At 44.4% G+C, this 12,598-nt stretch overlaps 1 protein-coding gene across 1 annotated transcript; it reads right to left on the bottom strand.

Moving 5' to 3' along the window:
• Positions 1–257: 257 nt before the first annotated feature.
• Positions 258–11,349, bottom strand: LOC112233852 (tumor necrosis factor ligand superfamily member 12). Its single transcript, XM_024401747.2, has 6 exons — positions 10,549–11,349; positions 8,754–8,835; positions 1,869–1,925; positions 1,730–1,753; positions 1,371–1,501; positions 258–1,225 (listed from the first exon to the last, which is right to left on the bottom strand). The coding sequence occupies exons 1-6, from the start codon at positions 10,747–10,749 to the stop codon at positions 959–961; spliced, it is 762 nt and encodes a 253-aa protein (XP_024257515.2). The 5' UTR covers positions 10,750–11,349; the 3' UTR covers positions 258–958.
• Positions 11,350–12,598: the final 1,249 nt, after the last annotated feature.

Below are 12,598 nucleotides of genomic sequence, written 5' to 3'. Positions count from 1 at the left end.
ACACCTGCTCCTTCCATGACATAAAAAAGCTATGATCCCTACCCTTATTGATGTCACTTGTTAAATCCCCTTCAACCAGTGTAGATGAAGGGGTGAAGGGTAGGAGACCGGGTAAAGAAGGATTTTTAAGCTTTGAGACAATTGAGACATGAATTCTGTATGTGCGCCATTCAGAGGGTGAACGGGCAAGACAATAGATTTATGTGCCTTTGAACAGGGGCCAAGAACTGAAACGCTTCTGGGTTTTTCACGCTCAGCACATTCCTATGTGTATCAAGAACAGTCCACCACCCAAACGACATCCAGCCAACTTGACACAACTGTGGGAAGCATTGGAGTCAACATGGGCCAACATCCGTGTGGAAAACTTTTGACACATTGTATAGTTCATGCCCTGACGAACTGGAGGCTGTTCTGAAGGGGGGGGTTGGGCTGCTTAAATTATCTCCAAGCTACTGAAACAACCTAAGCTAGGATTACAATGGAAAAGAGACAAGAGTTGTAGAGCTCATTATCCAAAATCCTTCTCATTCAGTAGTCCACCAGCGTAGCTCCTCAGAGAGGTGCACCCGCAGTCTTCAGGCCAAGTCACGGTGAAAGAAGAGTCAGGTGGATGTGTTGTGCTCCAAAAGAGCTCCATCAGAGAATATTCCATTCGTTTTAAATCTTCAAAGAAGCAGGGGTAGAAACTCTTGGAGAGTCCAGAAGTACATAATATAGTTTCACTTTCTTCCTTGTAGTTTCTGTCTTTGAAAAGGTATCATACAGAGTGTCTATAGGTAACATGATTCATAGTTATTCCAACGATTCAGATCGTTGGTCCAGATTTCACAATAAAAACGAATCCGGAAATATCACATTGGTGTGTCTCTTCGATACAGGTCGGAATAAGACAAAACACTTCCTTTAAAACAGGTTTCTCCTCCTTCCTTTTAAAATGCCCATCCTCTCCGGTAGCTCAGTTGACCTTAAAGAGACCGAAGTAATGCTTTCCCGTGATGTGGAGGTTGAAAGCGGGGCCTGTGATGGCTTTTAGCTCCACCCCCTTCTCCAGCCGCAGCAGGCCGGACACCTGGCAGGGTTTGAGGAAGTGGAACTGGTGTGATCCGGCTGCAGGCGTAGTCCCGTAGCCCTCCATGCACTGTAACCTCTGAAGCCGCTGGCTCCCCCTCACCACCGCCACGTCCAGCTTCACCAGCTGAGACTGGTTCTCATTGAACAACACCTGTGAGATAGAGATGGAGAAAATGAAGGAAGAAGAAGCAGAGAGCAGAACAGCAGGGGTCAATCAGCGTTTGATTACGCCTGTGTTGTTTGACAGGTGTAGTTCCGTCCAGGTGGACACAGGACTACAACTCCCAGAGGCTCACCTGACAGTACAGGAAGTAGACTCCCGTTTTCTCAACTGTGAAGATGCCTCTGTCTGCGTTGTACTTCACCGCCTTGCTCATATTCAAGTGCTCGGAGTCCGTCCATCCTTTTATCAAGCCGTCCTCTCCCACTGAAACACAGACACACTCATTTAAAGCACTGAAAGGGAGGAACCGGTGCACGCGTAAATATAACAACATATTATTTTCTCTTTCTTTATACTGTAGGTTTGTGTGTGTAGGGATGATTTATTACAGTTTGTAACACTCATCGGGGACAGAGATCTTACGAAACCAATTCCAGAAATGCAGAAGACTTTTCCATCATAAATGTCATCATCCACGTTTATGAAGCTTACCTTTCTGAACAGACTCTTTGGTTACTGGTGGAAAGAGAGAGAGGGAAAGGGGAATTAGGATTTTAGAACTGTTATTCAATCCAAACCACTTCAACAGATGCTACATTATAACACTATGAAGATCTGCCAAGTCACTTACTCTCAAACTGAGAAGCCACTTTCTTTCCATGTCCATTCTTCCCTTTCCCAGTTCCCCCTTGCAAAGGGAAGAAGGAAGAACGAATGAGTTAATATGAGAGACGAGAAAAATTCAGAGGGGTTTTTGTTTTCCTTCATTTGTCACAGCTGTGGTGTGTGTCGTAGAAACCATAATGTATTCATTTGTGGTTGTTTATCCACCACCTGAATACTCAAACGGCTCTAACAGATGGAGAAGGATTTCCTTTCTCCTCTACTCCGGCTCTGCTCTACTCTGCTAGGATATCAGTCTTTTTTTACTTCCTGTTTTTTAGCCTACTTTTGTCTTTGTCTCTCTCTACTTTCTGTGCCAGCTGGGTCCAGTCAACTGAAACACAGTCAATTAAGAGAGAATAGGAGAGAAAGGGAGGATAGGGATAGATAGAGGGAGAGAGAGAGAAAGCAAAAGAGAATGTGAGAGACAGAAGACAGTTAGGGAGAGAGAGAGACAGAGAGAGGGGGGAAAGATAGAGCAAAAGAGAGAGTGAGAGAGACCTTTGGCTGTTCTATGACCCAAATGAGCTGTGAAGGCCCTGTCAGGAGAAACAGGCAAGAGCAACAGCCATGGCCACCGTTCAAATAAATACAATAAATAAAATCCATCTCGAAAACTGGGGGAGAGAGGGAGAGAGGGGGGTGAGACAGGCCTCGTTGTTCACCAGAGGTTTGTTTTAGCTCCAGTATCAGGCCTACAGGGAGTGATTCCAGGCCTTGATACTGGCTGCACACACACACACACACACACACACAGTATATATTCACTGCAGGATCAGTTCACTGTAGGATATGTTGTGGGGGAAAAAAAGTGGCAAACATTGAACACTAGGGGGGCCGCTTAGCTTAGGAAATGTGTGCCCCTGCTGAAATTACTAGCAGGTGGGTGACCCCATAGCATCAGGATAAGCCTCAAGCAATACCGTTTTTTGATTATGCAGTTCACATTTAACTGTAATGTGAATAGAGGCCATTCATCATGTGGAGTGTTATTTGCAGCTCTTTCCAGTCGCTAGCTGCAGCGAACTGAAAAGACAAGAGACCCAGGGATGTGTGTGCTTTGGGGACCTTTAACAGAATGTAACTGGCAGAACAGGTGTTGTATTTGGAATGAGGGCTGCAGTAGATGTCTCAGATAGGGGGGAGTGAGGCCTAAGAGGGTTTTATAAATAAGCATCAACCAGTGGGTCTTGCGACGGGTAAACAGAGATGACCAGTTTGCAGAGGAGTATAGAGTGATGTGATGTGTCCTATAAGGAGCATTGATGGCAAATCTGATGGCCAAATGGTAAAGAACATATATCCGCTCGAGAGCAGCCTTACCTGTCGGTCTATAAATTACGTCTCCGTAATCTAGCATGGGTAGGATGGTCATCTGAATCAGAGTTAGTTTGGCAGCTGGCGTGAAAGAGGAGCGATCACAATAAAGGAAACCAAGTCTAGATTTAACTTTAGCCTGCAGCTTTGATATGTGCTAAGAGAAGGACAGTGTATCGTCTAGCCATACTCCCAAGTACTTGTATGAGGTGACTACCTCAAGCTCTAAACCCACAGAGGTAGTAAGGGGGCATTCTTCTTACCAAACCACATGACCTTTGATTTGGAAGTGTTCAGAACAAGGTTAAGGCAGAGAAAGCTTGTTGGACACTAATAAAGCTTTGTTATAGAATGTTTAACACAAAATCCAGGGAGGGGCCAGCTGAGTATAAGACTGTATCATCTGCATATAAATGGATGAGTGAGATCCTACTGCCTGAGCTATATTGTTGATGTAAATTGAGAAGAGTGTGGGGCCTAGGATCAAGCCTTGGGGTACTCCCTTGGGGACAGGCAGTGGCTGAGACAGCAGATGTTCTGACTTTATACACTGCACTCTTTGAGAGAAGTAGTTAGCAAACCAGGCCAAAGACCCCTTAGAGACACCAATACTCCTTCGCCGGCCCACAAGAATGGAATGGTCTGCCGTATCAAAAGCTTTGGCCAAGTCAATAAAAATAGCAGCATAACATTTGCTCAGAATCAAGGGCAATGGTGACATCATTTAGGACCTTTAAGATTGCAGTGACACATCCATAATCTGAGCGTTAACCAGATTGCATACCAAAGTGAATACTATAGAAATCAAGAAAGCCAGTCAGTTGATTATTGACAAGTTTTTACAACACTTTGATGAACAGGGCAAAATAGAAATTGATCCTAGAACATTTAGGATCAGCTTGATCACCCCCTTTAAATAAAGGATGCACCGTGGCTGCCTTCCAAGCAATAGAAACCTTCCCAGAGAGGAGAGACGGGTTAAAAAGGTCAGAGATAGATTTGGCAATGATAGGGGCCGCAACCTTAAAGAAGAAAGGGTCTAAACCATCTGACCCAGATGTTTTTTTTTGTCGTCAAGTTTAAGGAGCTCCTCGGACTCAGTGACCGCCTGTAGCGGGGCAGGGGAAAAAGAGGGAGGAGCATCTGGGGTAGTTGCATTAGAAGGTCTGGGAGATGAGGAAATGTTGGACGGGCAAGGAGGCATGGCTGAGTCAAATAGGAATCCTGACTTAATGAAGCGGTGATTAAAGAGCTCAGCCATGTGCTCCAACCACATCCTCAACATTAAGGGGCATGGGCAGCTGTGAGGAGGAGGGTTTATTCTCCAGGTCTTTAACCGTTATCCAGAACTTCTTGGGGTTAGACCCACAGAGAGAGAACTGCTCCTTAATGTAACTAACTTTGGCCTTCCGGATAGCCTGAGTGCACTTATTTCTCATTTGCCTGAACGAGAGCCAGTCAGCCTGAGTATGCGTGTGGTGAGCCTTTCGCCAAATGGAATTCTTGAGGTGGAGTAACTCTGCAAGATCACGGTCGAACCAGGGGGCTGAACCTGCTTTTAATTCTCATTTTCTTTATGGGGGTGTGTTTGTAACAATACCACTGAAAATATTTTAAAAAGAAGGTCTAAGCATCTTCAACAGACGGGATCAAGCCTATTCTATACCAATTTACATAGACCAGGTAATTAAGGAAGGCTTGCTCATTCAAGTTTTTAAGCAAGCGTCTATGACAAATCAGGACAGGTCATTTCACTGAGTGGCCATTACGAACACAGGCTGTAAAACAGTGATCACTAAGGTATTTACAGAAAACACCAGACTGATACCTATCAGGATTATTTGTGATGATAACATCAAGGAGAGTAGCCTTTTCTGGGTGTTTGGAGTCATACCTTGTGGGATTGGAAATAATTTGAGAAAGATGTAAGGAATCCCATTGCTTTAGGACTTGGTCAGGTGGTTTAAGCATGCCAAAGTTTAGGTCACCTAGCAGGACAAATTCAGACTTAGTATAAGGGGCCAGGAGAGAGCTTAGGGCATTTACGGTACAGGCCGGTGCTGATGGTGGACGATAACACCCAGCAACAGTCAACAAAGACCTATTTTAAAGTTTAATGCTTAAAACCAGCAAATCAAATTGTTTGGGGACAGACTTGGTGGAGACAACCGAGCACTGAAGGTGTTCCTTGGTAAAGATTGCCACTCCACCAACTTTAGAAGATCTGTCTTGCTGAAAAAGGTTATAACCAGAAAGGGTAACATCAGAATTCAAAACACTCTTTCTTAACCACGTCTCAGTAATGACCAACACATCTGGAGCTGTGAATACACACTTTCAATTGATACATTTTAGGTAATAAGCTTCTGGTGTTAACGTGCAGAAAACCCAGGCTTTTACGAGAGCAGAAATCAGTGAAGCAGATATCAGAGCACTAGTCAGAATTGGGGCTAGCAACAGTAGATGGGCCAGGGTGTACATGCACATTTCCAGATATCATCAACAGTAATACAATCAGGGCACGGCAGAGGACAGGGACAGCTCTGCGGTGTTGATTTATGACATTTGAATGTGCATTAGATGGCAACAAGATCATATTGTATAGCAATTTCATCAGGTAACATGAATACAAAGCCAGCCAGAGCTGGTTAGAATAAGATGGGAGGCCAAGAGTCCGTGTAACCAATACAGAGTCAGAGTCCCGAGTGTGGGAACAAACATTGTCTGTCCCACGGTTGAGTAAACAAGCAAGTTCATAGTTAACAAAGCATGGAGGAGTCATGAGGCAAATAGTATAAAGCGCAAGAAAAAAAATGATGACTTGGGGCTAGCCATTGTAAGTTCAGAGTCACTCGCCACAAAAGTGCGTGTGTGCTGGAGGCGAGCAAAAGCTCGGGAGAGAGGGGGGAGTGTGGCGGGGTTACCCGTATCAGACAGGGGGAGACAGGCCAGGGCAGATGGAGAACAGATCGCCAGGTGGAATCCGACCAGCAGTGCAGCAGAAAATGGGAGTAGGTATCACACCCACTTGGGAGAAGCTTTTTTTTCTTCAGGAAGCAGATTCCTTGTAGAAAATCTCAGCTAGCTAGTTGCTGTAGCTAGCAAGTCTCTGTCCACATTTTTTTTTTCACGTGGAAAAGGAGGATGTTAGCGAGCTATATCTCGAGCTATATCTCTTCAGTTTCGGCGAATGGTCCTTTACGACATCCAAACAAAGTTGTCCTATGGCTGTTGTATTTTGGAGATTGTGAGGAGGATATCTTCTGATGTGATCAAAGCAACAATATTGTTTCTTATTGAGGTTATTTACAATTGAAGTGTCCTGGCTGCATATCAGTTCTATTCAGTACTATTTCGCAAATATGAAACCATCACAGCCAGAAAAGGTGAGGATTTTTACTCTTCTAACTAACAACAGGTTATTACATATTTCTATTATATTTCGCTGCCAGCTTTTTTGTTTTGAATAAGAGTGTCATCATATATTCCTGCACAAGGCTACTACTAGGCTACCTTTGTCTTCTTGCAAAATGGACAAAGGTCTCTCAACGCAACACTTACCAGACTATTACCAAAAACAACATTGACCAATAAACATTCACGTGGGCGTGGTCTGGCACATAAATGCATATAAATCAGTCAAGGATATTCGTATTGTAACAAAATTTGGGACACGTTGCAAACACTGTCAAGACTCAACATATGCAGGAACATATCGACCTCACAGTGGCACTATAACCAGCACGTGTTGATATCTCTTGATCCGTTTGACTCAAGAGTGATAGAATTTGGCACACATGCCCAGGGATATGAGTCTAGCTAACCCACAAGATATTTCAGAAACCACTGGCCCGATTTTGCCAAAGAGATCTGCCCTTTACTAAATTGACTGGCCCAAGGGGGTTGCTATAGTAATCAACTGTAAGTACGTTAGTCACACGAGATATCTCAGACACCACTGGCCTGATATTGACAAACTTACCATAGAGATCCATCATTTACATGTTTACTGATGCCTTTTTTCATGTACATCTTGCTTCTGAATTGAACATCAACTCTCGAGTCTTGAGCAGTCTCCTCCTAGTGATTTTCAACCCACTATTGTCCATCCTCAGAATTATTTCCCGATGCACAGAGATGACGTGTGCACTGCCTAGTCTCAAATCAAATGTTACCAAATCACATTTTATAAGCCACATGCTTTGTAAACAACAGGTGTAGTCTAACAGTGAACTACTTACTTTCGGGCCCTTCCCAACAATGCAGAGATATTATTTTTTAGAAATAATAGAAAAGTAAAAAACTTAATAATAAAAGTAATAATAAATACACAATGAGTAACGATAACTTGGCTATATACACGGGGTACCCGTACTGAGTCGATGTGCAGGGGTACAAGGCAATGGAGGTAGATATGTACATACTCTATAACTAGGAATAAAGTGAACAGGGGGTACAGGAGGAAACTAAGCACTCAACCCTGAGGGGCCCCGGTGTTGAGGGTCAGTGTGGCGGATGTGTTGTTGTCTCCCCTCACCACCTGGGGGCAGCCCATCAGGAATTCCAGGATCCAGTTGCAGAGGGAGGTGTTCAGATCCAGGGTCCTTAGCTTTTAGTGATGAGCTTGTAGGGCACCATGGTGTTGAACGCTGAGCTGTAGTCAATGAACAGCATTCTCACACAGGTGTGCCTCTTGCCCAGGTGGGAAAGGGCAGTGTGGAGTGCGATAGAGATTGCGTCCTCTTTGGATCTATTGGGGCGGTATGGGAACTGGAGTACGCCCATGGTGTCTGGGATGATGGTGCTGATGTGAGGCAGGAACAGCCTTTCAAAGGGTTTCATGGCTACAGATGTGAATGCTATGGGGGCAATAGTCATTTAGACAGGTCGGTTACCTTGGCATTCTTGGACACAGGGACTATGGTGGTCTGCTTGAAACATGTAGGTACTACAGCCTATATATAATCCAATGCTTAATCATCAAAAAAATCACCAATCTGCTCAATCTTTCTCAACAAATCATAGCTATTGTCAGTCTCATCGGGGGAAAGATCACTTTAGGTCCCTGAAGCGTGCAACGTGGTCTCCCTCCTCGTGCCAGATGGTTTCTCTGGGTTCTCTTCAGTCTAAAGCAGACCTGTAATTTCTGCATCAGTCACCCAGCTGCCTACTGTTTCCTGTGTCAACTTTTAGCAGCAGGCAGCGAGTGCCCATGGGGCTTACCAAGGTGCCATTCAGCCAAGATTCCCCTGTAGTTAAATCCTGTGCTGCTCCATAAAAAAAACAGAGCAGAGCACCATTGATGGGATCTATCATCTCTGATCTATTGTGACCATTTGGTTATTGTTGATTATGTATTGCATGTATGATGATGGGGAGTCAGAGAAAGAGGCATTGACTGCGGTAGAGTGTAATTGATGTGTAGTGCTATATGAATCCTTTTTTACTGGCATGCACACACACACACACACACACACACACAACACACATACACACACACACACACACACCAGCATGCAGGCACACACGCATGTACCATCTCTCTTCACCCTTTGGCCCACCAGCAAATCTCTCTTCTCCATGATGAGTTGGACAATGGCCTTCCGCTGAGTATTCACCTGTTGCAGAGAAGGAGAGAGAGAGAGAGAGAGAGAGAGAGAGAGAGAGAGAGAGAGAGAGAGAGAGAGAGAGAGAGAGAGAGAGGAGGGAGGGAGGGAGGGAGGGGGAGGGAGGAGAGGAGAGAGAGAGAGAGAGAGAGGGAGGGAGGGAGGGAGGGAGGGAGGGAGGGAGGGAGGGAGGGAGGGAGGGAGGGAGGGAGGGAGGGAGGGAGGGAGGGAGGGAGGGAGGGAGGGAGAGAGAGAGAGAGGGGGGAGGGGGAGGGAGGGAGGGGGGGGAGAGAGAGAGAGAGAGAGAGAGAGAGAGAGAGAGAGGGACAGACAGGACAGGCAGACAAGACAAGAAAGAAAGGGAGAAAAGGGAGAGAGAGACAGTCAAGTTTATTATGAAGGTTGTCAAATTGGCCCCTGCTGCATATTTACACAGACAGAAGATTTCAGCAAAAACATGTAAACAAACAGCCTCCAAGTGTGTGTCAGTATGCCAGTGCAATGCCAAGGCTTAGAATATGTCAACCACTTCCTCCTAAACCGGTTGCGACACCAAATGCGTGTTTTTAGTGCTGCACATTCCTCACATTTCCTAACTCCCCTGCTGAGACTGAGAAGCAGGAAGAAAAGAACACTGTACTGAAATGTGTCAAGCCGGCAAAGTTGAACCAGTACTTTCTGAAGTACTGGGGCCTACCGTATATATATATGCCAAAGGGGCCCTATTGCTTGAATTAGAGAGAGCGATGGAGGGGGAGGATGGAAGTAGGTTTCAATATACAGCTACTGTTTCTGTGTGCTGGGCAGTGCAGCCTACGGGGTGGTTTTGATATAGTGCCTACTGAGGTAGTCTGCCTGGACTGGAGGTTTGGTTTATTAGGGACCTGAACTGTCCCGGCAGGCTCATTGACAGATGGGCAGGAGCAGGCCACTGTTACTGTCAACCCCACCATAAGTTATATTAGGTGCATAAGCAGGCTATCTAAGGCTGGGCACGCATAATGTATTATCAATCAGGATGAGTTTTGAATGAATGAAAAGACCAGCAACTCATGTTAAAAGTCCAGTGCAGAGTGCATTGTTACAATCTAATACAGGGTGCATTACAGTGTAATATGCCTTAGAAAGCATCACTTCACATCCCCTTAGGACTGCAGAACATTCCACTGGTTGAAGTCTAGCCTACCTGCAATGTGGGCTTTACATGTTGCAAATCATTTAGGCCTTCTCTGTTTTACGCAGCTCAATCCTTCAGTGCAAAGTCAGTTGGCTATAATGCGCTCTCGAGCCAAGAAGTCATGGGATTCCAGTAAATTGGAACACAACTGGCGGTAGAACGATTAAACTTGGCAGAGAGACTGTGGACGCAGAATAAGCAATAACTCTACGGCTTGAGTACACCTATTGGTAAGCAATAAAACGGCCGCTGTTACAGAATCCGCAGGACACCAGCAGTGAAGAGGCCCGCTATGTGTGTACAATTTAACGCCACAGGATGGGGAAGAGAGAGAGTGGGGGGGGCTAAACGTGGCTTTTCATTTTCCATAGTCCCCTACGACGGTTTCTGTAACTACTAGTCAACAGACACAAAGACGTTGCGTAATAGTCATTTCAACAGCTCCAAATTGTTTTTATGGAAAAAAATATCTGGTGACAGTATGCAAGGCATTCAATGCAAAGTGAATTCGTAAAATTGTTACATTGTTACTTAGCTCGACTACTTACCTGCTCCAATCGGTCTTGCAGAGTTTTTAATGACTGTGACAGGTCCCGCGTCTGTCTCCAGGTCCACGCCGTAAACAGTGCGCTGCAAGCGGAGAGCGACAGAGCCACCATGGCCATGAATGCCCAGACGAAGCGAAGTTTGCGCACTTTTCTCCTCCGCAGAATTTGATGCATGGTTGTTCCACATTCCCCGGTTACCATTGCAGACTATTCGAAATGTTCATATTAACTTCATTACAGCGACACGTTTCCCTTTTTTTGTGAAATACAATCCAAATGCTCACATTATTTTGGCAAGGCGTGCAAGTGCTACCGGCCGCAATACAAAGGAGAGCTCAATAGCCCTATTGATAAAAGTGGAAATCATGTGAAATATGAAATAATTGCATGGGTTTCAAAACAGCAACTAAATAGACAATACTGTTGCTTTAATCAACTAATTTAAACAGACGAAATATCTTGGACTGTCTGCCTTGCAGGTCGTAGCCAAATGCGCAATGTTGAGAAATTTGCAGCAAGTGTTGCAAATAAAGTTGTCGACTAGTTTACATCCACTATGATTGCATCCTTCTGCCACTTGATTCGTTGAGTCAACTTCCTTGTCTTCCCACCGCCTTTGCAGCGGGGTCATATCTGGCGTTGACATACAGTACCGCGTATGATGCACTCACTCTGCCGCATCAGCTTTTCTTCTCCGAGAAGTGGTTTTCAGTTTAATGCACCGGTCATGTGCCAGACGCACGAATGCAAAGCCTTCAGCCCACAATTTGGATCCACTCCCCAAAGCCACTAAGTAGATATTAAAGCATTAGTCACACTATATTTGCTCCATTGCACAAATCAAAACAGAACTGTAGCCTTGGCTACTAGAATCTATTTGGACTGAACTAATTCATTAGTGTCCACAAGGTGGCTCTGGTGTATAGGGCAAGGCCCGTTGTGCAAGACAGAGCGCTACGCACAGGCACCGCATGACCTGGATCACACTCAAAGCATCCAATGATTGTTCGTATATAACATGGTCAAAACTAAATGGGGTCACACCCAGTTGTCATGTGCCTTCTCTGTCCCCAGAAAGATCACCTCTTATGTAGTGTAACATGTGGATTACAAAAGGCTTGAAATATAAAGTTAGGTGTCATTTAAAATAAAACCTAAAGATATGGATCTCAATGGAAATGTATGCATTTTGGCTATTTTGCCATGTCCCCTGGTGTTATCGTCAACTTCTACAAGAAATATAATCCATAATTTAAAACATAGCATATCTTTCTTCATGATTTTATAGTCTTAGTTCAAATCTCTCTCAACAATAAAACACTTCATGAGTATTATATTTATATTATTACTGTATTTAAGTTGTTTGTGTGTCCCTGGTATCTCTTTCCACCCTGTTAGTTTATAGTAATGATCCTTTAACAAAACAACCCCTTTCCACAATGACATGGTTTCCACTAGATCCCTCAGCCAGAAAGTCAAAACCAGATACAGTGCATTCGGAAAGTACAGTGCCTTGCGAAAGTATTCGGCCCCCTTTGCGACCTTTTGCCACATTTCAGGCTTCAAACATAAAGATATAAAACTGTATTTTTTTTGTGAAGAATCAACAACAAGTGGGACACAATCATGAAGTGGAACGACATTTATTGGATATTTCAAACTTTTTTAACAAATCAAAAACTGAAAAATTGGGCGTGCAAAATTATTCAGCCCCTTTACTTTCAGTGCAGCAAACTCTCTCCAGAAGTTCAGTGAGGATCTCTGAATGATCCAATGTTGACCTAAATGACTAATGATGATAAATACAATCCACCTGTGTGTAATCAAGTCTCTGTATAAATGCACCTGCACTGTGATAGTCTCAGAGGTCCGTTAAAAGCGCAGAGAGCATCATGAAGAACAAGGAACACACCAGGCAGGTCCGAGATACTGTTGTGAAGAAGTTTAAAGCCGGATTTGGATACAAAAAGATTTCCCAAGCTTTAAACATCCCAAGGAGCACTGTGCAAGCGATAATATTGAAATGGAAGGAGTATCAGACCACTGCAAA

Source organism: Oncorhynchus tshawytscha, linkage group LG15 (assembly GCF_018296145.1).
Source record: "Oncorhynchus tshawytscha isolate Ot180627B linkage group LG15, Otsh_v2.0, whole genome shotgun sequence".
NCBI classification, from domain to species: domain Eukaryota; kingdom Metazoa; phylum Chordata; class Actinopteri; order Salmoniformes; family Salmonidae; genus Oncorhynchus; species Oncorhynchus tshawytscha.
This window is presented reverse-complemented; position numbering and strand designations above follow the sequence as displayed.